General features: G+C 36.5%; 1 protein-coding gene across 2 annotated transcripts; it reads right to left on the bottom strand.

Annotated features, from left to right (window-relative positions):
* Positions 1-612: 612 nt before the first annotated feature.
* LOC100808947 (N-terminal acetyltransferase B complex auxiliary subunit NAA25) lies at positions 613-27,643 on the bottom strand. Of its 2 annotated transcripts, XM_006591189.4 has the most exons (19): positions 27,307-27,643; positions 27,059-27,215; positions 25,988-26,106; positions 25,810-25,899; positions 24,606-24,699; positions 23,499-23,617; positions 21,811-21,881; positions 15,408-15,549; positions 15,114-15,289; positions 14,471-14,676; positions 14,045-14,175; positions 11,240-11,316; positions 9,649-9,723; positions 9,304-9,496; positions 3,282-3,401; positions 3,060-3,198; positions 2,504-2,544; positions 2,127-2,378; positions 613-1,693 (listed from the first exon to the last, which is right to left on the bottom strand). In XM_006591189.4, exons 1-19 carry the CDS (start codon positions 27,451-27,453, stop codon positions 989-991), a joined length of 3,054 nt encoding a protein of 1,017 aa, XP_006591252.1. In that variant the 5' UTR covers positions 27,454-27,643; the 3' UTR covers positions 613-988. The 2 variants fall into 2 exon arrangements, with proteins under 2 accessions (XP_006591252.1, XP_040862418.1); XM_041006484.1 differs by lacking the exons at positions 27,059-27,215; positions 27,307-27,643 and having other exon boundaries at positions 25,810-25,895; positions 25,988-26,052.
* Positions 27,644-27,917: the final 274 nt, after the last annotated feature.

Genomic DNA, 27,917 nt, shown 5'->3' with positions numbered 1-27,917 from the left:
AGATATAATAAGAGATTTGTTCAACAAGTAAACTAAAATATGTTAGACTGTTACTAATAAAGTTTGATACAACTGGCAAATAGCTGGGTTTTTTCAACAAGTAAACTATAATTTAAATTTTGACGATGAGTAAGGAAAAGATCCTATTATGAAAAGTCAAGCCTACATGAATAATCTATCTATACACCTTAAAAGGAGTTAATTCCCAACTGTCAAAAATGTGAATTCCATTTTATTAGATAAGAATAAATAAATGAAATTACTAAAATTAAGAAAATAAATAAATAAAAAAACAAATTGTGTCAAGCTTTGTCCTGATATATGTTAAAATGAAAATTTATAGACTGTGGAGATTTGGACTTACGGTAAGTTTTAAATTGGTTGGAAAAAATTAAAATTGACAAAATTTAAAACAGTAGAGTTTAAACGGAATAAAATGATATAAGAAAAGGTGAAGCACTCATGTGAGATGAGAAAAGTCACGATTCTCAATGAAAGAGTGTAGATCAAGAGAACTCTTCACTCTTAAGAATGAAAATTCAAAACACGCAATAGTTGCTAATCAAATATGGGGTGTTAATTGGAAAAATGATGGAAGACCTGATCAGAATATTTTAAAAATTTACTTTCATTAAATAAATAAATAAAAAATCAAACCAATGATACACTGCCAAAATTCCTGCTCAGACAAACAGCTACATTTCTGAAAAAAAATCCGGCAACAGCTCAAAAGGGGGAAAATGTTTAACGTACACTGCAGAAAATTTTACAGGAAAATGACCAACAAAAACTAGAGCCAACAATAACCTAGCAACAAACTGTGATGACTGTTCTAAATCCGACAAGGTATTGTTGAAGATGAAAATAACAGCAGAGCAGAAGCACATTTTCTCAACCCCTTGCATTGAAGATATATATCTGTTGAAATTGAAGAGCCGTTTGTCAAGCTGAAATAAAACTTCAGCACTAGTAAATGATGGATGATTCTTCACAGTTGAGCTATCTGCTGTTTCATAGACTTAAATAGCTTCAATTTTGACCCACAGATGGCAGAAAATTCCGTCAGTACTTTTAGCTTCCCAGTCATCATTTTCCTGGCAACGTCAGCAGGACTCCAAGACTTGAGAGATTGGGAGATGCGGTCACCGAGTTCCACATCATTCACAGAGGAAATGAATGTTTCTAAAATGTGAAAGACCTTCCCCGGTCCATCATTATGCCCATCTCTCCGAAGAAGCAAAAGAATGTTCTCCAGATGCTCATCTTCAGGTCTTTTGTTCCATTCAGTTATCCATTTCAAAACAACCTCTAACACATGAAATAAATGCATGACAGAATCTGTGATTGCATGAGCCAGATTCGCACTAGACTGATAAGCTGATCCGCTTTTCTTTTTCTTTTTACCAGATGGAAAACAGGATCTCAGACAAGACTGGATTACGAGTCCATGCCACGCCAAAGGTTCTGTAACTAACTGCATCAGAAGTTCCATGACACTCCAAGGAGAGCAGAGCTGAGGCTCTATAGACTTAACATTCTCTAAAATATACTTCTCCAGCATAGAATCTAAGATATTCCAAATTCGAGGCCTACATCCATTTCCGTCTGGCTGCACAAGTTCATGGGAACTCAAGCTCCATGCATTTAAAAATACAGTGAAATTCAACCAGTCAATCAAGTTGGAGTCAGAAACCTGCAACATTTTTAGAAGAGATGGATTAACTTGCTAGTAGAACCCCTGTATGATAAGATATTTTCATGTCCAAAAAATATAACTTTAACACTGCCTAAAAGTAGTTGGAACAGAGTTATCAGATGCAAATGTTTCAAAAAAATGCCCTCAAACTGCAAACCCTATAATAATATGCAAATTCATTTCTACTACAGCTCATTTTTCTATACCGTCACATATAGTTTACAGGCATCATTGTCTGTATTATTAATATAAAGAATGTCTTTCCATTTTGCTTCCTAATTCTGAAGTATCTTAGTTCATGGCAGTTATGTCAATTTAGCTCTCGATAGCAATAATTATGTAGCATCTGTATTCATGTTGGTATAACATATCTGTTTAACGGATCTCCACAAAATATTTGAACAATAGCATAAAAATTGAGCAATCATACCACACAAGAACTTTCACCATTAGAAAAACCCATGACCACTTCTATTGCTTCAGTGAGAGAAAAGCCCAAAAACTGTGCATAGCACTCCAGCAACAATTTCAGCTCTGAAGTGATGTCTGGGGTAACAGAACCATTGACCTCAACATGCTCCTTGATTGATGCTGAAGCACTTTTAATCGAAAGATAGATCATCCGTGGAAGTAGGGATTTCTTTTCAATGACTCTCTTTAGACTTGTTTCCCTATCTTTGGTCTACATCCATTAACAAACCATGCAATAAAAGGGGGAAAAGAAAAAGACCCATATAAATAGTTTAGTTTTTACTGAAACAAGAGGAATAAAACAGCCACAAATCATCAAGGACGGGATTGACCTACCAATATTTCTCTAGGATAATAAGAAATCCCTTCAAATGGCCCTAAAACAGAAGGCAACCATCCATTAAGCTTAATAGCAATCATCAAACACAGATACATTAGAAAATAATACTAGAATATAATCTGATGTCCAAACCATGACATTGGTCAGTTACACACAAAAAATACCATTGAGTCCTACCAGCTATAAGGATGCCACGTCCTATCATTTTCCAATTTGTTTGGATTTTTAAAAGCCCACATACATTCATCCATCCAACCAGACCAAACCCCATTCCCATCCAGTCTGTCCAATCACTCTAAATTGACTATCTTCAAACCAAGTTAAGAAACAACTAAAGGTATTAAGTTAAAGGATTTGTAATTGTAAACAACATCCAAGGCAGTATCCCATAAGCTTTCATTAGCTTTTCTTTAAAGTAAGAGGTCAATTTGATATTCATTTTAACTTAGACACATACTTTGAGGATTCATATTAGTTTATATATTGATGCTAATAGTCGCAAGAATACAGCATACATTGTTTCTAAGCTAGAAATATGATTGAAAAACTAACCTAAAAGGTAATTTTTCTCTGAAGTTGGTGTCCACCAGGGCCGTGACTGCAAGTCTTCATTGAAGGTCAAAGACTTTGACCCTACCTCCTTAGACAGCTCAAGGAAGTGAATACCACATTTCAAGTTTTGAAGGATACCCTGACAAAATATGAACTTGTTAAACCTACCATCAAATTAAGAGGTCATAAAATATACTACTATAGTTTCAAGTCATGAATCACCTCCTCTTCTTCAATGTTATCTGCATTCTGCTTTAGTTGTAAAATGGGTGTTTCAACTCGAGCCACTAGATACTGACTAGAGTGTTGCAACCTATCTTTGAACTGGACAAATTCAATTACCTGGAATATAACATAGCTTCAATTCAATCAACTCTATGAATGTGGTTCTTTCAACATTACATCAGAACCGACATGAATAGAAGATTATCATGCAGTGTGTACATCTTTATTTTACACTTACATGAGTAGAACCATGTCAATCAAACTATGCACTGCTTATGTTTTGAGTATGCCACTTCATTAAGAATACAACAAAACACGGTCAAATCTTGACTTCATTTCTAACAAGGTTGCGCAGAGATTAATAAGTTAATAAAGAGTTTCTTTAATGTTTTTGACTAAATTAACCATTTTTCCCTCAGAGAATTTAGAAATCTAACATAACTGTCTCCAGCAGTGTTATCAATAGCAGATAGCAGATTAAGGCGGCAAGCCAAAAATCTGCATATACATTCGGCATATGGCAGAAGCATAGTGGACAAGATAGAAATAATGTGTGTATGTGTGTATAAATACCAAAATAACAGCAGAAATAAATTTAAAATAACAGAACTAAAAGGAAGGAACAGAATTTAAAAAAAAAAAAAAAAAAAAAAAAAAAACAGAATAACAAGAATAAACAGAATTGAAAAAAAAGGAATTAAAAAGAAAAAAAAAACAATACTCTTTTTCTGTATAAGTATTAGTAAAAACAGTATTGAACAAAGCAGTACAAGTATTAAGAAATATAATTGAAAATGCATTTAAAAAAACTTGAAGCTTTGAATATGTGAGGGGAGAAACTTTTCACTCACTTGCTTAGCTTTTATTTCATTCAAATAACATATATATATACAAATAGGAGAGAGACAGCTTGACAAGCTTTGACAAGACAGTACACACTGCTGTCTTCTTCAACAAGATAAAATAGGAAAATCTACTCTAAAGATACATCTAATAATACCCATAATTATAACACTCCCCCTCAAGCTGGAGCATATAAATTATATGCACCAAGCTTGGAACATATAAACTGAATTCTAGGCCCCCTTAAGGATTTAGTCAAAATATCTGCAGGCTGATTATTGGAATTAATGAATTCAGTGACAATCTCTTTAGACAATAGCTTCTCCCGAATAAAGTGACAGTCAATCTCTATGTGCTTGGTTCTCTCATGGAAGACTGGATTTGAAGCAATATGAAAAGCAGCCTGATTATCACAATACAGCTTCATTTGCATCACTTTGCAGAATTTCAACTCTTCAAGAATTTGTTTGACCCACATAAGTTCACATGTAACTACAGCCATAGATCTATATTCAGTCTCTGTACTAGATCTAGCAACAACAGTTTGCTTCTTACTTTTCCAAGAAATAACATTCCCTCCAATAGAGACACAATATCCGGATGTGGATCTCCTATCCATAGGACAGCCAGCCCAATCTGCATCACAATATCCAGATACTTGTGTATTACCTTTGTCTTCATAAAGTAATCCTTGACCTGGAGCTCTTTTAATGTATCTAAGAATACGCATAACAACATTCCAATGATCAACACGAGGATTTTGCATAAATTGGCTCACCACTCCAACAACAAAGGAAATATCAGGTCATGTAATGGTGAGATAGATGAGTTTTCCCACAAGTCTTTTATATCTCTCGGGATCAGAATACATTTCACTCTGATCTGCAAGAAGCTTCAGATTCGGATCCATAGGACTATCATCAGGTCTACAATTCTGCATGTCTGTCTCCTCCAAAATGTCAAGGGCGTACTTCCTTTGAGAGATCACAATACCATCTCCTGACTGAGCCACCTCAATACCAAGGAAGTACTTCAAATATCCCAGGTCTTTGGTCTGGAAATGACTAAATAAGTGCTCCTTTAGCTGAATAATCTTAGAAGCATCATTCTCTGTAATCACTATATCATCAACATATACTATCAAGTAAACACATTTTCCAGGGGATGAATGACAATAAAAAACAGAATGATCAGCCTCACTACGTTTCAACCCAAAAAGTTGAACAATATGACTGAATTTACCAAACCAAGCCCGAGGGGACTGCTTCAACCCATAGAGAGATCGACGCAGCTTACAAACAATACCATACTCCCCCTGAGCAACAAACCCAGGAGGTTGCTCCATATAAATTTCTTCCTCAAGATCACCATGAAGGAATGCATTTTTAATATCAAGCTGATGGAGAGGCCAATGACGCATGGCAGCCATAGCAAGAAAGAGACGGACAGTAGTGATCTTAGCTACCGGAGAGAAGGTGTCACAATAATCAAGGCCATATATCTGAGTATATAGCCTTTAGCTACTAATCGAGCCTTAAGTCTATCAATTTCACCATTAGGCCCAACTTTAACTGCGCAGACCCATCTACAACCCACAGCCTTCTTACCAGGAGGAAGAGAAACAAGTTCCCAAGTACCACTATGTTCAAGAGCCTGCATTTCATCAATCATAGCTTGTCTCCATCCAGGATGACTAAGTGCCTCATGAATATTAGAAGGGACAGAATATGAAGATAGAGAGAAAACAAACGAAGAATATAAAGGAGACAAACGATGATAACTCAAAAAGTTATAGATAGGATGAGGATTACGAGAGGATCTAGTACCTTTTCGAATGGCAATGGGCTAATCTGAATCAGAGGAATGAGAAGTAGCAGGATCCATGGCTTGAGGATTGATTGAAGAAGGAGAAGAATCATGAGGTGAAGCTTCAGGTACTGAAGGACCAACTTGCTGTATCCTGCATTGGTTTGTGAGAAGAGGTGGAGAAGCAACTTCAGTTGGATGAGGTGGAGAAGAAGGAACCTCACTGACATCTGGATTTGAGGTATCTAGAGGACATGGAGAGGGAATGGGAAGGACATTCTGGATGGAAGAAGAATGGTCAGTAGATGATGGGTAGAATGGTGTGTCTTCAAAGAAGGTTACATCTGCAGACATGTAGTATCGCCTGGTGGATGGTGAGAAGCATTTGTAACCCTTTTGAAGACGTGAATAACCTAAAAAGACACTTGATTGCGCGGACAGAAAGTTTGTCTAAACCAGGGGAGAGATCATGAACAAAACAAGTACAACCAAACACTTTAGGTGGAACATGAAATAAAAGATCATGAGGGAAAATGATTGAGTGAGGAATTTGATTCTCAAGAGAGGAGGAAGGCATTCTGTTAATTAGGAAACAAACAGTAAGCACCGCATCCCCCCAATGGTGTGTGGGAACATGAGAGGCTAACATTAGTGATCGTGCGATGTCAAGGAGATGACGATTTTTCCTTTTGGCGATACCATTTTGTTGTGGTGTATGGGGACATGTAGATTGATGTAGAATGCCTTTTGAAGATAACAAAGAGGAGAAATCATGAGAGAAATACTCTTTGGCATTATCACTTCTAAAAACCTGAATTGTTGTTTTAAATTGGTTTTCAATCTCATTGAGGAAGGACATGAAAATAGGCAAAAGTTCAGATCTGTCTTTCATTAAATAAACCCAAGTACATCTAGAAAATTCATCAATAAAAGTTACAAAATATCGAAAACCAAAAGAGGAAACACGACTTGGTCCCCAAATATCAGAATGAATGATAGAGAAGGCTGAATTACATCTTTGAACAGTTTGTGGAAATGAGGACCTAACATGTTTTCCTAGTTGACAAGGTTCACATTCTAAGACTCGAAGATTCTTCAGACTAGGGACCATCATTTTCAGTTTTGGTAGACTTGGGTGGCCTAGACAATCATGCAAAAGTTTGGGGTTTGAAGTTGCTGAACAAGAAACAGAAAAGTTGGGCTTCAAGTAGTAAAGTCCTCGTGATTCACATCCTTCTCCAATCAATCGACCCGTGCCATGTTCCTGGATAACAAAAGAATTAGCAGTAAAGGTTACTAAGCAATTTAATGAACGGGTTAACTGACTCAATGAAATTAAATTGTAGGGACATTGAGGAATAAACAAAACAGAATCCAACTTCAATGAGGAAGATAAAGACACGTGACCACTCCCTTGAGCTGCAACTTTGGAACCATTAGCCACAGTAACAAGATGGGAATTTTTGGAAAAGAAATGGATGTAAAGGAAGACTTGTTACCAGAAATATGATCAGAGGCACCTGAATCAAGTATCCAAGGACTGAGACCATCAATAGATTGAGAAATACATGCTGTTGAATAACATGGTACAGAGGAAGATGAAGTCTGGCTGCTGGATTTCTCAGATTTAAGCTTCAAATATTCTTGATATTCTTTATCAGAGAACTTAGACTCTGATTTTTCGGTTTCGGTCTGAGTTACCTGAGCTACTTTGTCAGGGAAGCCATGCAAGGAGTAGCAAGTCTCTTGTGTGTGGCCCATCCTCTTGCAATATGTGCATTGAGGACGTCCACCTCTCCCACCACGGCTTCCTCTACTGTTACGTCCTCCCCCTCTCCCACGAGGTGCAGCCATGGCTGACGTCTCCACTACATCAGCCGGATTTTCTTCTTTCAATGCATGGGGAACACGAAGCAGCCTAGTGATGAGAGAATCCATCGATGGAACCTGATCTCCAGCTAAGACTTGATCACGAACGTGATCAAAGTCTGAATGTAAACTTCTCAAGATGAGAACCATATAGAACTTATCTAGCTTTCTATTCACTTCCTCCAACGATTCAGCCACAAGGAACCTCTTCAATTCTTCCACTGCTGCCTGAGCTTTACCTATGTGTGCAATCATATCGTGGCTGGTTTGTTTAAGAGCTGTGACCTTCATAGTTGCATCAAACAAACTCTGAATATCATTGACAAAGATTTCCCGGGCCTTTTTCCAAAAGGAGCAGCATGTTTTGAACGATCTGAGAATCTCCAACACATCTACCTCAACTGACTGCCATAAGACAGCACAGAGCTGATAATCTAACTTTTCCCACTCAGGTCTTCTATCATCTGGAACTGCCTCAGCATCTTTTTCAAGATGGTCATGATGCCCTTGCCCAAGGAACCACAATTCTACTGAAGCAGATCAGGATAAGTAATTTTTCCAATTAAGCTTTGTTGTTGTGATAGTGGGAGTTCCAGAAAATGAAAGTACTGGGCCAGATGAAGCCATTTTCACTTACAGATCAAAGGAAACTAAAGTAGAGAGACAAGGAAGGCACAAGGTCACTCAACGAAGTGCCGAAACCAAAAACTAATGGTTGTATGGACTCAGGAGAGCCCGACGAGATGGCCGGAAGCAAACGCGCACGTTTCCGGCAAGGGGAGGGCGGCGCGTGGTGGTCACGCGCCGGCGTTTGGCACGTGACGGCGCGTGGGGAAGCTCCTGGCCCAGCGGTTAGTTGCGCTGGGTTGCGCTCCTCGAGGCGCACAGAACTCTGTAGTCGCCGATTGAAACGGTCGGCGTACTGCGGCAGACGGCGGCATGGACGGCGGCGGATACGACCCGCTCTGATACCAACTTGAAGCTTTGAATATGTGAGGGGAGAAACTTTTCACTCACTTGCTTAGCTTTTATTTCATTCAAATAACATATATATATACAAATAGGAGAGAGACAGCTTGACAAGCTTTGACAAGACAGTACACACTGCTGTCTTCTTCAACAAGATAAAATAGGGAAATCTACTCTAAAGATACATCTAATAATACCCATAATTATAACAAAAAATACTGCTCAAATAATCTACAGAAAAAAGGAATTAAAAACATGAATGCAAAAATACATTTTTTTCTCAAAAAAAAAAAAACCAATACAGTATTGGATAAAAGAGAATTGAGTAAGCAGACAGTTACTCATTTGGAGACAGCCTCATGAGGGAGACTAGGAGAGGAAGAGAACCTCCGTGTGTATCTGTTCAATTTTAGGGTTTTAAACCCTTTACAAGAATAGGCTTGCAATTCCAACTTTATGCATCCATATGCTCCAAATAATTTAACTCAAAAGGAAAGTCTCTAGAAACTATAAAAAAATCCAGAATACATACTTTTGAGTAATTTCTATGTCGATATGCAAGAAATGTCAAATCCGCAGATTCTCTGAAGTGATCATCCATAAACTTCAGGTAATCCTTTAGAAGATGATTTAACTCAGTCCAAAGTGGAGATACCAACATCTGAGGCAATATGTGGTGCAAAATACTTTCCATCAAAATATTCTTGACATCCAGGGACTTGTACCTGAAGAGAAGGAAAATATGCTTTATAAAGGATCAAGAAATAGTCAAAGGAGCTGAAATGCATATACCTAAACCAATCAGCATGACAGCAAGTCATACATTACGGTGATACTTTAGGAAATAATGTAAAATTGATGAATTGAACTACCATACCATTCATGTGCCACCGAAAGAGCACCACAGTGGCTATACAAATGCAGCAGCAAGATCTTGTATTGTGACACATATCTGCTTAAAGACAAGAAGGATGCGTAAATTATTTTAAAGAAAAAGTTCCTGTGTCAAAAGCACCATAAGCATTTAGCTCTCAAGATCAACTGGTTGAAGCAAACCATTTAATGCTTTAAAGCCAGTAGAATAAGCGCAATATAGAATCAACATCCAAAGTAATCAAAATAAGGGCATGTTTTACCTAGTCTCTTTTCACTTAAAAGTTAAAGCTCAAAATAAGTTATATGTTTCTTTTATACAAGAAGGGCCAAAACACAGACGAGACTACCTACAGAAAGAAATCACCGCAGAATCAGCCTGCAGCTGCAACCCAACACAAGGTGGGGGGTATTCAAAAAACACAACCCAAAAAAAAAGATTTAGCAAAATTTGCTAAAGCATCCACAATGTATTTGCTTCCCTGAAGCAATGCTGCCAAGTTATTTCCACATCAGGGGAAGGAGTTCTCCAAATAGAGTCAACCACATGTGCCACAGGATGATGAGAGCTACATCTGTTCTGTAGAAGTTGTTTGGCAATTTTTTTTGTTTTTGGCTTAAAAGAGATGTCCCAAGAAAGAGCATGGGAGACAGGAGAGAGTGGAGAACAGAGATCCAGTAGAAAGAGAAAAGAAGCCAACTTTTATTTGAAAACTCCTTCCCCAACTTTTTTAGAAAGCTACTTTTGCTTCTTTTCTTCTATAAAAATTAAGTTGCTTCATCTTTTAAGAGTTTTTCAAAGTATTTAGCCCAGCTTATCCTTTTCTAAAGATAAGAGAAGCCCCAAGAAAAGCTGGGCAAACACTACTTAAGAACACACACACCCATCCTTGTGTCAAGAATAGACTTCATTAGCATTGTCGTCTCAACCAAATAACTAAATTTAAAAATCCATTTAAGATTTAGGAAATATATAACTAGTTCATATATTTAGTTTACATTAGCGCAAAGTATGAAATGAAAATAGAATAAACTGTGTAATAACATAACAAATACAAAATCTGTGCTATTTATCACAGTATGATTATGTGAAAAAGGCCAAGAAACTGAGAAAGTCAACAATTCACTGTAAGTCTGTACCATTGGAAATGGCAACATCCATAGGTTCACAAGCCAAAAGCTTGCATGTACCTATAGCTAACCTTTGTGGTGGAAATCTCAATCCTTCTAATACAAGAAATAATATTAAAGGGAAAGACCTAATTCAGAAAAAAGTAATCCAATTAAAACAAAAACTGTAATACTAATTTGAGAATTGAGACAAATCCTAGAAATGTCATAAAATTGTAAATGATAAAGCTTTTTTTACACTGCTATCTTATAACAGAGTTGCTATGCTATCTTTCCTAAATTTGATAGTTCACAAATGCATAATATAATATATTAAGGTATTGTGCATTATGCAATATAATAACATATGAAGGCACAAAAAAAAAAACTGGCCAGATATATCCCAAGAAAACAACTCAAATAAAATGTTTCCTCAACTTTGTGTGTGAAATTTCAAGATATAAGGCAAAACAACTATCCCTGACCTTTGTATTGCCAAGCCGAACTCCAAAACCATAATTGCCTCTACCAAATAGCCAACATTCTTGGTACGCCAGAATAACTATACAAATAATATCACAAGAGGTGAAAAGTGGTCAAAGCATTCAGCATTGTATAAATATTTACATGTTAAAAATTAGTTGCCGTATATGTCTAAAACACGACGATGAGTAGCAATTTTACAGATCATACACAATTCTGAAGTGGACCGGAACTATAAGTATTATCGTCGGATTCAGAAACAGGAAGTAAAGGAAGCGTTGAAAAGAATGAGTAACGGTAAGGCGGTGGGGCCAGACAACATACCTATTGAAGTGTGGAAAACTCTTGGAGATAGAGGTCTTGAGTGGCTCACCAAACTCTTTAATGAAATTATGAGGTCTAAACGCATGCCGGAGGAATGGAGGAGAAGCACGCTAGTGCCAATCTATAAGAACAAGGGGGATATACAAAATTGTGCAAATTATAGGGGAATCAAGCTCATGAGTCATACCATGAAATTATGGGAAAGAGTGATCGAACGGAGATTAAGAAAGGAGACTCAAGTTACTGAGAATCAATTTGGTTTCATGCCGGGAAGGTCAACCATGGAAGCGATTTATTTATTACGGCGGGTGATGGAACAATATCGCATGGACCAACAAGACTTGCACTTGATTTTTATTGACTTGGAGAAAGCGTATGATAGAGTGCCTAGAGAGATTTTGTGGAAAGCTCTAGAGAAGAAAGGGGTTAGGGTTGCATATATTCGAGCTATCCAAGATATGTATGATAGGGTATCGACTAGTGTTAGGACACAGGGTGGAGAGTCAGACGATTTTCTCATCACAATTGGTTTGCATCAAGGGTCAACCCTTAGCCCCTACCTTTTTACCTTAATTCTGGATGTCCTCACGGAACAAATCCAAGAGATAGCGCCGAGATGCATGCTTTTTGCAGATGACATAGTCCTCCTTGGAGAGTCGAGGGAGGAGTTGAATGAGAGGTTGGAAACTTGGAGACGAGCTCTAGAAACACATGGCTTTCGCCTAAGCAGAAGCAAATCGGAGTATATGGAATGTAAGTTCAACAAAAGTAGGAGGGTATCTAACTCAGAGGTGAAAATAGGAGACCATATTATCCCTCAAATCACACGGTTTAAATATCTTGGGTCTATAATACAGGATGATGGAGAAATTGAAGGGGATGTGAATCATCGCATTCAAGCAGGATGGATGAAATGGAGAAAAGCATCGGGGGTGTTATGTGATGCAAAGGTACCGATCAAGCTAAAGGGAAAGTTTTATCGGACTGCGGTAAGACTGGCGATTTTGTACGGAACAGAATGTTGGGCAGTCAAGAGCCAACATGAGACTAAAGTAGGTGTAGCGGAGATGAGGATGTTGCGGTGGATGTGTGGTAAGACTCGACAGGATAAAATTAGAAACAGAGCTATTAGAGAGAGGGTTGGAATAGCGCCTATTGTAGAGAAGATGGTGGAAAATAGACTTAGGTGGTTTGGGCATGTAGAGAGAAGACCGGTAGACTCTGTAGTGAGGAGAGTAGACCAGATGGAGAGAAGGCAAACAATTCGAGGCAGAGGAAGACCCAAAAATACTATAAGAGAGGTTATCAAGAAGGATCTCGAACTTAATGATTTGGATAGAAGTATGGTACTTGATAGAACATTATGGCGGAAGTTGATCCATGTAGCCGACCCCACCTAGTGGGATAAGGCGTTGTTGTTGTTGTTGTATACACAATTCTGAAGAAAGAATAAAGAATTTAAATATAGAAATAACAAGATTTCTTGTTTGGTTTTAAAATTGAGAAAACAAACAAATTCAGTTTTAAACTCCCTTATCACACTTGGTTAACATTATTTAAAAAAAAAAAACTACAGGGTGAATAAAAGACTTATTGGGAAAAACCCAAGTCCCTCATCGGCTAGAGATAGTGTATTAAGTGGGGAGCAACCCTCACCCTATGAGCTAACTTTTAGGGTTGAGTTAGGCTCAAACCCACATACTAAAATGGTATCAGAGTCTATCCTAGATCCATTAACGGGCCACCCACCATATTATCCACGCACCAAGCTCAAAAGTATTGGACATGAGGGCATATATTTGGGAAAACCCAAGTCCCACATCCGCTAGAAATAGTGTCAAGATAGAATATATAAGGGGGGGCAACCCTCACCCTATGAGCAAGCTTTTGGGGTTGAGTTAAACCCAAACCCACATTCCAAGAAGATTCATGTTTTAAATTCAAATAAAACACACTTACAAAACAAGAAGCATTCAATAAATACATTTTCCAGGGAACAACATCAACAGAATACAATAAGGAAAACTCTTAGAAGTTAAAACCAAGTTCAATGTTTAAATTGAGCAACCAGCCTGGATTGCTCCCTACTAAAGCCATGATTAGGCTTCAACTAGAAGAAATGTCAATAAAGAAAAACAGTGAGTAATAAGAGTGGAGGATAAAATATAAATTTAAAAGGAAAAAGAAGACATAGGCAGAATTGACAAATCAACTTTCTGCCAAAAGAATTCAACACATCAAATAAGAAAAATCTGGTCCAAATTTCTGCATAGTCGACCATTGACAACCTTAACACCTAACCATTATATCTGTTTGTATGTCTCCTCACACTCCGGCACTCACTGCCCCCACCCAAAAAGACTAGGAATATATGTAGATTCACGTGTAAAAAAAAAAAAAGATAACAAGGATAGAATCCCTTTAAATTATTTTTTACCAATGTGCAATACAAGAAGAAATACATAAAGCTTAATACAACATACCTGGACCAAAATATTACATATCATTGAAAGCAGCTCCTCACCATGCATGCTTTCCTGTGGATCCAAATCTTTTGAAAGTGGAAGGTTTTTGCAATACATTTCAAACATTTGAACACAAAAGACCTCAAGATCTGAGACAAGTTTAGAAGAGTTTGTATTCATTAGATTAACAATCTATATGGAAGCAAAAGCCATGACCTACAAGCCAAGCCACGAGCTCAAATCTGGATAAGTTTATTTCCAACCTTACGAGGGAAACAAAAGAAAGAAAAAATATCGAAATAAAATAATAGAAGGGGCAGACATGGTTTAATTCATAAGGTGAGAGCTCAGACATGATTTATATCTCTCTAACAGGGCAGAGCATTGGAAAATCAAGAAAATTTAAAAATTTAATGCATACTCATGCAGAAATACGACACCCACCACTTGCAGAAGACATGGACATGTCCCCTAGCAATAAATGTTTAATTTTGAAAAAGCTTATAGACAGCCCAAGTGTCTTGGTTGGTGGAGCTGATAAAGACACGCTGGTTTTCATCAACTTCTCCAAGAGTTCTATCTTCTTATCAGTAGTGAGGACTTCAACAAACATCTCAACATCGGAAGTAAAGCAGGCCAAGTGACCAAACCTATGAAAATTAAGCAGAGTTCTCACTAAAACAATTGTAAAGTTGCACTTTCACAAGCATGCTTTAAAAGTAAAAGGGACCAATTTGCTAAAGTATAACTAGTACAGCTAGCTAACCTAAAGTTGAAAATCATGTTAAAACCTATTAGAAAGTAAAAAGTGGCACAGAATTGAAACATATCTTCAAATAGAATAAAAGTAATACAGACAAAAGAAACTAAAAATAGTGTTTTCACAATTATTAAACAAAGTAGGCCCTGGAATAAGTAGATGTGTGAACCCATAAACCTAGATTTTAAATTCTATTGGATTTTTTCCCATTAGCATTAGCCAATATGAAATGTCATTCCAGCCATCTCACAAAGCACTTTAAATACATGATTTTTTAGAAGGAAAATAAGAAAGAATAGGAATGATAAATTCTGTGCCATAAGGTACCTGCAAAAGTATTGCACAATGCCATCCATTAAATTGTCATCATTTCCCTTCCCACGTAAATGCTTTCTTCTTTCAATTTCTATAGTTGCCAGGTATGGACACCTTATCAAGTTATTGATGGTATCTGCTTGTAACTTCTGCACACAAGCTGATGCAATTGATATTTGACTGTCAAACTGCATTCATATAGTAGTTTGTAATTATACAAGAATCAAGTTCTGTGCTAATAATAAATGGTCCCTCTATGCATAAATTACTGTCATAAATAAAGGTTACCATAGACTAAACATTCACCTGTTCATCTGTCAAGTGTGAGACTTTGAAATTGACAAACTTTGGGGGATGAACTGGATCATTAACAACCTCATCACACCAAATGCTGTCATCTTCTAGCAAACAACCTAGGTAATGAAGGAAACTCTCCCAGTCATCTGGACTGCCAAATGATGAAACAATATCAATGGTAGAAAAAGCAGGGGAACAAAAGTATAAGACATGCAAAAAGAAAACTATGAATGAGTTTAATTCAGGAAACAAACAAGTCAAAAATCACTTCATAACTCAATTGGGAAATATATAGAGACGGGTACGGCTTAATTTATAAACTACAAGTTAATAAGTTAGATCGTAGAGTACAGCATAACATGCTTTATAAAAGCAGATAAAGAAAGAAGAATAAAGAACAGTTAGAAAGCCACACAAAAAAAAAGCAACTAAGATTCAAGGACCAAAAGATCAGTTAGCACATTTATGTGCATCACAGTTTCTTCTTTATTTGTACTATAATGGAAAATTAAGATCATGGAAATAGAAAAAATAGTAATAAAGTGTGCTTCACAGACAGTGATATAATAAGAGGTCATATCGTGGACAGCATTCAAGCTTTGGGACTTCTATAGCCTAGGTACCATAGGCATCAAGCAATTCAGACCCTGCCTTCCTAGTAGTCCATAAGTTTACAAGTAAAGACCTGGCTGAAGATAAACATTAACCTATACAAAAGCACAGAATTACCAAAAAGAAAAGGCAGCTGGAATATCTATATCAGAATTTAAGAACAGGGAAAAGAACAAAACAGAGAATAGAAAACTTATGTTATTGATTCAGAAAAGTTAGATCTAAGACAGTTACAAAAGAGGTATTTATAAACCTCTAGACCTTGAAGCTAATCACAAACTAACTAACAACTAACTAACAGAATTATGTTAAACTAACTAACAACTAACTAACAGAATTCTGTTAGTGAAAGAAAAGTAGTTAGCTTATACTAACTGTCCTGCCTGCAATAACTGTTTGTAACAGTTGTTTTTATACATTCATTCTAATACCCCCGCAAACTCAAGGGGAAGGTTTTTCTAAAGAAAAATGCTTCACATTGAGTTTGTCCCTCAGTTCTTCAAATCTTGTTGAGGAAAGTGGCTTGATTAAGACATCTGTCCATTGATCTAAGGCAGGAAGATGCACAACTGAGAGTTGTTTGACCAAAACTTGTTCTCTTACAAAAAAGACATCAATTTCCATATGCTTTGTTCTACTATGGAACACAGAATTGTGAGCTATGGACACTACACTTTGATTATCACAGTAAATCATAGGAGTTTGAAAAGAAACATGTAATTCTGTTAGAAGGGTTCAAATCCAGGTTAATTCAATAGATGTTTGGGCCAAGCTTCGATATTCAGCTTCAGTGCTGGACCTTGCTGTGACTTTCTGCTCCCTGGACCACCAGGATATCAAGTTTGAGCCAAGAAAGATAGTTGTTCCTGATGTGGAACGTCTGTCATCAATATCTGATGCCCAATCAGAAAATCAGAAAGCATAGAGTGCCATAGGTTTTGAAACAGAAGCAGGTTGAAGGAATAAACCATGAAATATAGTACCCTTGAGATATCTTAATATCCTTTTGACCACAGCCCAATGAGAATCCAATGGATTAGCCATATACTGACAAACCTTATTAACAGCATCACTAATCTCAGGTCTAGTAAGGTTAGCATACTGCAGGGCACCCACTACTGACCTATAGAGAGTGGAATCATGAAATAGATCAGCTCCATGTTTGGACAATTTGCAGTTTGTAACCATAGGAGTAGAGATAGAGTGTGCCTCAACCATTTGAGTTTTATGAAGTAGATCTCTGACATACTTGCTTTGAGACATCAAAATAGACCTGTTAGGGAGATAGTTAATCTCCAGCCCCAAGAAATAGTCCAGGTGACCCAGTTGTTTGAGAGCAAAGGCTGTATTCAATTTCGAAGTTAACTGTTGAATGAGAGAGTTAGAACTTCCTGTGATGATGATATCATCTGCATAAACTAGAATGTAGACAATGTGTTGTTGATGTCTATAAATGAACAAAGAGGGATCATACTTGCTTCCTACAAACCCAATCTGTATTAGTGTTGATCTTAACCTGTCAAACCACTGCCTTGGAGCTTGCTTTAACCCATAGAGAGCCTTGTTAAGTTTACAAACCAAGGATTTTCCTCCAACTTCAAAACCTGCAGGTTGAGTCATATAGACAGTCTCCTCAAGTAATCCATTTAGAAATGCATTGTTGACATCAAGCTGAAATAAGTCCCAGCCTTGTGAGAGAGCAAGAGTTAGAACTACTAAAATTGTAACTGGTTTTACCACACGAGAAAATGTTTCATGAAAGTTAAAGCCATGAACTTGATGAAATCCCTTAGCAACTAGTCTAGCTTTGTACCTATTGATTGAACCATCAACATTTTCTTTTATTCTAAAGACCCACTTGCATCCAATAGCTTGTCTACCAGCTGGTAATGGAACTAAATCCCAAGTTTTGTTTCTCATTAGAGCATTATACTCCTCCTGCATAGCTGCAAACCATTATGAACTTTCCAGGGCCTGCTTTACACTTTTAGGTTTAGAATGAGTAAGAAATAATGAAGGGTGCAGCCTAGGATTGTTATTCCAGATTTAGACCTAGTTTGCATAGGATGAGTGTTAACGGGAATTAGAGTTGATGCGGACACAGATTCACTATGAGACATAGTATTTGATGATTGAGGATGAGTGGGAGAGGGTGCAGTTGGTACAGATTCACTAGATGATACTGTATTGGATGATTGAGGATGAGTGGAGGTGGATTCGGATGAGGTCTGAGTTAAGGCAGTAACAGCGAAAGCAGGAGGAACAGAGGGAGCAGAAAGGGAATTGGAGGAGGGTATTTGGGAAAGTGAAGGTGTAGAGGCTGAAACAGGAGGAGATAGGTCAGGATTGAGGCTGAAATAGGAAGTAATATTCTGTGTTGAACTAGAGGAAGAGGAAAACAGATCTAAATATGAAAACCTCAACTCATTAAACAAAACATTCTTAGAAATATAATTTCTACCAGTTGAAGACAGACATTTATAGTCTTTATGTGAAGAGGACTACCCCAAGAAAACACACTCTTGAGACCTGAAATCCACTTTGAGTATGATAGGGTTTCAACAGAGGAAAGCATGCACAGCCAAATGTTTTAAGAAAGTGAAAATCAAGCTTTGTTAAAAAGAGTGACAAATGGAATAGCAAAGTTGAGTGATGCAGTGGGTAACCTATTAATCAAATAGACTGCAATGACAAAAGCATAATCCCAAAACTGTAGAGATAGAGTTGCATGATGAAGTAATGTGAGTCCTAGATCAACTATATGCCTATGCTTCCTTTCAACTACACCATTTTGATGATGAGTGTGTGGGCAAATTAACCTTTGTGAAATGCCATAGGAAGCTAATAAAGCAGAGAAGGATATGTATTCACCACGCCAATCAGATTGAACATTTTTTATTTTAGTGTTAAGTTGAAGTTCAACTGATAACTTGAAAGTTTGGAAAACACACACAGTTTCAGCTTTGGTTTTAATAGGAAATATCCAAGTATATCATGAAAAGGTATCAATAAATGATACATAATATTTGAAACCAGAGTAGGAGGTTAAATGAGAAGGCCACCATAAATCTGTAAAGACAAGTTCTAAAGGAGAATAAACTGAAGTGGAAGCATGAGAAGATAGCCTATGAGACTTTCTCACACAACAAGAGGTACAAAAATTTGAAATCACTTAATTAGATGATGAAATGTTACACTGATCAAGAACAAGCTTTAGTACATGACTATTAGGGTGTCCTAACCTAGCATGCCAAAGGTTAATAGTGCTAGGAGAAGAAAAACCAGAACTAGATGTTACAGTAGACTCTTTATTAGCAGTAGAAGATGTTGTTGATAACAGCTGAGGTCTGTGATCCTAGAGTTTGATGTTATTAAAAGAATAGAGACCATCAGCACCCTGAAGGAGCACTTTATTGGTCCCCTGTGATTTGACAAAGCATAAGTGAGGATGAAATTCAAAGAAAACAACATTATCTTTAGCAAACTGACTGACACTTAGCAAATTTTTCAAAATGGAAGGAACATGTAATAGCTTAGTTGAAGTTTGAATTTGTGAGGAAAATGTCACTCACTAACTTCTTTTCTTTATTGCTTTCAAATAACATATATATATAGAGTACAAAAGAGAGGGAAACAGCTGTTTACACTGACACAACACAGCTGTCTCCTCAATGAAGCAAAACAATAAAACACAGACTTTTAACAAGCTTATTAAGTTTGAAAGTAATATGAGAGTCATTAGGAGACAAAAATGATGAAGAACCTGTGTTGGAAATGCTCAAACCTTCACCATTTCCTATAAAGATTTGGTTAGGTCCATCAAAATGTGACAGCAGTTTGATATGCTGTGATTCACCAGTTACATGGAAACTAGCTCCAAAATCTGAAATTCATGTTGAGTTAGCTTGACCATTACTCTGAGGTGTCAAATTGGTAAGCATCACACTAGGCTGGCTAGAGGACTGAGCAACTGGTTTAGAGTTAGGATTAACCCAAGTGTTTGAGGTCCTACCCGAGGCAATCGAATAAGGAATTGGTTGGAGTGTAGTTGGATCAACAAAGGTGAGTGACTCATGAGGTTGAAAATTCATATCAGAACGAAAGTGGCACACATTAGCAGTGTGACCATACTTGAGACAAATTTGACACTGGAAGTTAGCAAATCTGCCACCACCGTGGCCTCTTCCAGAACCATTGCAACCACCACCTCAATCAAACGACACATTGTGACCACCATTACCTCTGCCATAACTTCCTCTAAAACTACTGGAATCATTAGCTTTGGACAAACTTCCATATGAGTAGCCTTGAGTGTAATTAACAGGCAGAGATACAAGCATTTGGGTGTCACGATTGTATCGAACCAGGCGAGTTTCATGGCCATAAAGGAAAGCCTCAATCTTTGCAATAGATGGCATACGTTTTTTGCTTTCAATCACAGAAACCACTGGTGCATAATCCGAAGGTAAACCTTCAAGAATAGCATCAACATGCTCCTCATGGCAAACCAGAACTTCAACACCGGCGAGCTCGTCGACATAGTTTATGATTTTGTGAAGGTACTCGTCCATCGTTTTCCCTTCGAGTGAGACAGCACGCATTGCCATTCGCAATTGACATGCCCTAGACTTGGTGTGAAGACTAAAATGCTCGTGAATCTTCTCCCATACCTGATAGGATTGATTCAAACCTAGCATGCGAGAAAGGACAGACTTCGAGAGTGTTGACTGAAGCCAAACAAGCAATGTTTGGTCCTGCACTTCCCGGGCTTCGTATTCGAGGTTAACGCAATCCATGATCCTATCATCCTCTGTGAGAAATTGAGGTGGAACAATTGGATTAACCACGAACCTTTGCAGTTTATGGGACTTGATGACTGGCTCAACATATTGTCGCCAGTGGGTTTCGATCAGGGAAATGGGTCTGTGGATGTTACTTTAGGGGTTTCTTCTTGCAAATGCGCTAGCGATATTAAACGAGGATTGCTTTCTTGCACCTAGAGGATGGGGCTTCCAAGATTTCTCGGGTGGAAGGACTAAGTCGTTCAAAGGCGCTAGCTTATAGGCCTCATTTATGCAACTCAGTACCTCAGAGTTCCTCTCATACTTCTCAATTCCATCTGCATTTTTGTGAAGTTGGTGTCCGGATGATGCTTGACAAGGAGTTTCTGTCAGATGATTGCACAAAGGTCTTCAAGATAGTAGGGTTGACAAATTCCACTATAGAAATATCAATTGAAGTATTTGTCCTGTTTTTTGTGATATTATTCATTGCCACACCATAGTGTTCTTTACAATAGTAACATAGGCTGAAATGAAGGGCATTATGATTTTAAATTCAGTTTTCTATTCAATTTATTGAGTATGGATTGCCATTTCTCATTTTTTTCTAAAAAAAATATCAGAATTTAAGAACAGGGAAAAGAACAAAACAGAGAATAGAAAACTGATCTTAATGATTCAGAAAAGTTAGATCTAATACAGTTACAAAAGAGGTATTTATAAACCTCTAAACCTCTAAACCTTAAAGCTAATCACAAACTAACTAACAACTAACTAACAGAATTCTGTTAAACTAACTTACAACTAACTAACAGAATTCTGTTAGTGAAAGAAAAGTAGTTAGCTTATACTAACTGTCCTGCCTGCAATAACTGTTTGTAACAGTTATTTTTATACACATTCTAATAATCTATAATCATAAAAAGCTTAATTCCAAAATTCAATTTTTAGCACATTTCCACACATCTAAGATTTTGAATTTTTTGTCCAAACAAGAAGTTGGCATATCCCAGGCATACCATGACTCTAGAATTTTGTTAAAGATATCAGCAGCAGCAGTGTAGTCACCTGCCCGAGCCAGAAGTCTCCCCTGTCAACTTAAAGTCAAAGTATAAAGGTTGATAAGAAAAGTCAAATAAGAAAAATATGAATAATGCTCTGAATTCCTGTTATTTTTTCTATTTAATAAAAGAATAACAATATTGGAATTAGAAGGAAAGAAGAGGATAAGAGAGAAGTAGAATCATACACAAAAACAAAAGTTTTCCAATTCCTCTGCAGGTCAAACAGGGAAAAAACTTGAAAGAAACTTTGTGAAGAGCACCACGTGAAACCACGAAAAGAATTCTAGCTCAAAGCAAGTTAAATCTTCCTTTTGCTTGATTTAATTAATTTCTCTTCTAATACAGCCAAAAGGGTATGATAGACTAATTCCTCTGCAGGTCAAACAGGGAAAAAACTTGAAAGAAACTATGTGAAGAGCACCACATGAAACCACGAAAAGAATTCTAGCTCAAAGCAAGTTAAATCTTCCTTTTGCTTGATTTAATTAATTTATCTTTTAATACAGCCAAAAGGGTATGATAGACTAATTCTTATGATGTGTTTTCTAGTAGAGCATACTCCTATATTTTATGTCCATTGGAAGTTCAAAGCTGCCTCTATGATCACATATTCCATTGGACACTACTACTTTATAGGATTAATTCTAAGGACATTTTGCAGTTTTGTACATTTAGCAAAGCTTTCTTTAACCCCTGATATGTATGCAATGCGTCTCTTTAATTAAGAGCTGCACATTTTTTTCTACACTCCTTGAAAAAGATGCACTTTCAATAGTGAACTATAGGGTGCATTTGATACACACCAAGGTACAGCACAAGGAGAACAGTACAGGACAACTTTTTATCCTGTGCATTGTTTGGTGAACAATGGACAGTAGAAACAAAATAAATAAATTTACTATAATACCCTTTTTTAATATTAATTATCCAAATACAATTATTATATATTATATATCATAAATATAATATATAAATATATTATATACATACATATTAATATATAATATACTATATACTATATATAACATGTGATTACGTCTGTGCATGCATGAAGAAAGTAACTGTCAAAGAGTGGTTAGATTTTGGGAGGAGGGTAGCACTATGCAATTCAAGAGGAAATATAATATGGATAAATTTGACTTTTCAACTGTATTTTTTATGGACAAAAAGTTGTTCTGTGGTTTAGCAAGTAACAAGTTTTTATCATTTTGTCTTGTCCTATACCACTTGTTTTGTGCTGCCCACAACAATTTTTACAATCAAACATGTAACAATTTTTTTTTTGTTTGTGTTGTCCCTTACTTTTTAGCGAATCAAACAGACCCATAGATTGAATCCAAAACTACACTTCTGTACAAATTTTAATTTCTAAAAAGACATTTGAAAAAGAGTTTTCCTTGAAGTATCAATTTTCAAATATTAAATCATTATAATACTTCAATGGAACCTTTTCCATTAACCTTAGAAGTTGGAACATACAAATTTAATTTATTACTTGATCATGACTTTCACCAAATCAACCAATGAGCAACACCCATGTACTGATATCCCCTTAATTTAACTGGATGGCCATTTATACTCCAAACAACTAACACGAAACTCAAAAGTTAAACCATAACAAAACAGGAAAACTATGAGATAACCTGCATCCGTAGCTTATCAACTTCAATCTGCAACAGTGATCCCAATTTCCCAGAGAGAATTTCCAACGCATCCCCAAACTTAGCTTGTCGTTCCAATATAGAAATGTAGATCATAAGAGCTGCAACCAATTTTGAAAACTTAAAACATACACATGGTATGCTTAATGACATGAGAAAATCTAATGGTTAATCATAATAGATAAGAAAGAATAATTGGGTAGGAGATTCCTCTTCAACTTTGGATTTCTGTCTTTTTCATCTTTCCTCCTAACAAATTCTTCAAACCACAATTTAGTGCTCAGTTCAGGATTCCACTATTTCTAGGAATTTAAACGTTTTTGTTACTTAAATGATACAGAATCCTGAGTTTGAGTTCATCTTGGGTCTTCTTCACTTTGTTATTTTATCCTCTGGTCCAGACAAATGGATTTGGTCTATTGAGCCTTCTAGGGTGTCATACTGTCATAGTGAAAATCATTCTTCCAATTTCTAAATCATTCTTGGAATACAGCTTTGCTCCAACTTGATAAACCTATTTGGAAGTCTAAAGCTCCCTCTAAGGCCAAGTCCTTTATTTGAAAGGCTTAACAGAAATAATACCATACCAATGACATGTTGCAAGTCCCCCAGTCACACAAGGCTGTTTCAACTCTGATTTGTACAGTGTTACTAGCTCAGAATGACACTAATAGCTGTAGTTGTTTCTTATGGTATTCTTTATTTAGCACCTTTGGAAAAGCTAAACATTTCGGGCAATATGTAGGATATGCTTATTTGGTTGAGGTGTAATTCTGATATCTTTTAGGAAAGCTCTCTAAGTGAACAACTTATTTGAGATAGGATAAGGTGTTTGGATTCTACTTGATGTAAAGCTGATAGTTTTGTTATAGAGGTTTCCCTCATAGATATGTGTACAGACTGGGTAGCTTTGCTTCATTGATGTTTTTATATCTCTTTTGTTTGTATTTTCATTCTTTATTCTTTATTCTTTATTTCTTTAAGAGGATCTCTTTTTCTCAAATCTCTGTGTTATCTTCTCCTTTTATATAGATGAATTTATTTTTTTATCAAAATTATTTATAGCAGATAATAAAGAAATAAAATCACCTTCAGGCTCATGTAAACTATGTGAAGCAACATGTTTCTTAAGTAAGCCTTCAGCTAAAAATAAAAGTTTGTCTTCTCCACTGCCGCAAAGTACCTATCAAGAGCTCAGTTCCCATAAAATAAGTCAATAAAATATGTTTTATAGACGGAATAGTCATGAAGCCCAACACCATGAATAATTTAATATATCTGAAAGAAAAACAGAAACAGTGTCGCATTAATGAACTATAGTTGAAAACTCCACTTCACAAGGAACTTAGATGCATGGCGCGGCATGTTTAAAATCAAGTTACAAAGAAGTAGTACTATGACATTTAGAAGTTTGGCTCAGAAAAGATTATAATGTTATCCAACAAATATTGATATCAACTGCAAGCTCCCAACTCAAGACCATTTAATTGTCACATTAAATCTAATGGATGAGATTGATGGTTATAGCTTCAAAGACCTTTAGTCAGATATTCTTTGCTATCCAGGCAATGTAATATGTTCATAACTGTCTCAACATTAACTTAATAGCAACTGTGTATGTTCTATGGCAAACACATTAAGCCTGACATATATATACTTGTACAGTTTCATTACGAATGTGACCAAAACTTCTGAAACCAGATCAGACTGTTGAGCTACTGCAATCATCAGCAGCTTCGATCATGGGTCTGCTGACGGACAGGCCAAATCAATTCAAGCTGCATGTAAAATATCTTCTAAAAACTAGATTATTTTCTTGCATAGGTGTTATGCATATATTTCTGGTGCAAATTAAAAATTTTATGCACTACTTCGCAATTTTTTCCCCTAGAGTTTGCATGTTCTTTGCACAATTATGTACTGGGAACTGATCAAGAAAGAAATCAAAGAATACTATCCTTTTTTAAGCAGTTTCAATGACGATTATGATGAAAAGGAAAAAAAAATCAAGAATCAAAACAATGTCCATTCTAAAATGAACCAGATAAATGAAATACACTAAAACATAGGCCAGCACAAAGTGTAAAGAAACCAACTTACTACTAATGTACTGGCAGTGTACTGACAGTCTAGCAGTGATCGCAACATTCTAAATATACTTTACTTTCTTATCTATCCATCATATCATGACATTTCACTTTCCGAATCACGTTCATTCCCTTTCAAACTGACTGAGTGTTGAAATAAACACTGCACAAGATAATGAAGGGAAAACACAAGAAATGAGGAGAACCTGTAATTGGATGCTACAAACTGCCCAAAGAAGAAACCTTTCTTTTTCTTCTCCAACCTGTTGATATTGCTTGTACATTTTGATAGCTGTCTGCCAATTAGACAATAGCAAAATGTGAAGTTGTTAAAGTAAATAAAAATATAAAATAGCATAAACAGACATTCACACAATCACAAACCTGTTGTTGCTTCACAAATGAGTACTCTCGAACATAGCAATTAAACAGCCCCATCATTAGTTCCAAGTTACTTGGGAATTTACTACAGGCATGTTCATAACACCCAGTAGCCAAATCCACTGCTCAAATACACAAACTCTAATCAACAACCAATACACACCATGCAACACACACATAACCAATGCATCAAAAGACAGTAAAACAGCCATGTTTATTGGTTAGGCTTAAATATGTCTTTAGTCCCTGTAATTTATCCAGTTTTCAATTTTAATCCTTCTCATTTTTCTTTTTAAATAATCCCTGTAATATTTATTTTTTTGGCGCCAGTCCCTGTCATTACTTAGTTGCCGTTAACAACTGCTTCAGTCACTTTATACCATTTTTAATTCAGTCCATGTAAGTATATCACATTTTTATTTAGTTCCACTCATATACCTTGTATTTTTTATTTTAGTTCCTGACTTTTTAGGCATCTCAACGTTTAAAACAGTCAAGTTACACCGCTACGGCATGGACTAACAGCCAAAATTTTGAATATTACAGGGATTGTATTAAGAAAAGTTTTTGAAAGAAATAAATCAAAAAGTGGGCATATTACTAGCACCAAAATCATATTTAAGCCTATTTGTTACTCCCTCTGGACCAAAACAGTGTTTTAGCTTCTTCTTCTTTTTTTGTTTCAAAACTATTGATGTTTTACAGATTCCAAGTCTCAATATTAATTATTTTCTTCTTCCACATATACTCCTATTCAACATGACCAAGATAATTGTGATCTATTATATAACTACTCCCATCATAGATATGAAATGAGGATATTTTATACTAAATATAGCTTGTGAGGAGTATTAAATATATTTTTTAAGTGCATTAGTGTGCATTAACCTTAAACATCAATAGTTTTGTTCCGGAGGGAGTACAAACATCAAACTAGTTAGTTGAACTAACAAAAACCATACCTTGAAGCTTTTGCCAGTTCAGTCTCTAATTTCTATTTCGATTTAAAATATTGCACACAATAACATCACAAATAGCAAAAGAAAGCAAAATAAACAAACAAAAGAAACTAACAGTGATCCAATCGCTGAAACACAATCTGCAAAGTGCTGAGAGTGAGATCATCCATCAACAGAGATTCATTGGCGTAGAGAAGCTCCTTCGCGTTGAGCGCAACGGACAACGCTTCGTCGGGCTTCCCCATTCGCTCCAGCACGAGCGCTTTCAGAGCCTAATTGGAAAATCCGCATTCAGCAGCATAGAAAAAACAAGGCGAATTCGATATCAACGAATGTAATGAGGGTGCAAATTAGGGTTCTTACGAGTGCGTAGGGGGAATTAGGGTGCTTGGCGAGGAGCGTGGAGACGTGCTTGAGAGCGTTCTTGAACTGGCGGGAATCAATGGCGTCCCATATTGGGCGGACCTTGCGCTCGGGAATGCCGCCGGCTAAGCCGAACTTGGACGCCATTGGAATGGAATCGAAGGTTCGAGCGAGCGAAGTGTGAAAAGGAACAGAAAGAGAGAGAGAGAGAAGAAGAAGAAGAAGAAGAAGAAGAGTGAGTGTGTCCCGAAGAGGAACAGAAAAACCTAACCTAGAAACTCAAACCGAACTGAACAAAACAGCAACGATTCTAGGCTTTTGGAATAAGGTTCAAAACAGCGCTCAAGTGGACTTGACTTTCCTATAAATAAATAAATAAAATATTGGAAAATGTTTTTTTCTTTTGGCAACAAATAATCCAATAAGAAGGATAGAAAATGAAGGAAAGGAAAATTGCTTTTACCATCAACCCTATTACCCATTTTTTTTCTCTCAGTAAATGTTAGTTTTATTACAAATATCACTAAGAAAATTATTTGATTTAAAAAGAAAAAAAATTACCCAATCTTTAAAGTGAGAGATTTAAAAAGAAATGGAAAGGATTGTATAAC

The sequence above is a fragment of the Glycine max genome, chromosome 11 (assembly GCF_000004515.6).
Source record: "Glycine max cultivar Williams 82 chromosome 11, Glycine_max_v4.0, whole genome shotgun sequence".
Classification (NCBI taxonomy): Eukaryota; Viridiplantae; Streptophyta; class Magnoliopsida; order Fabales; family Fabaceae; genus Glycine; species Glycine max.
Note: the sequence above shows the minus strand (reverse complement) of the source record. Positions and strands in the feature narration are given on the sequence as shown.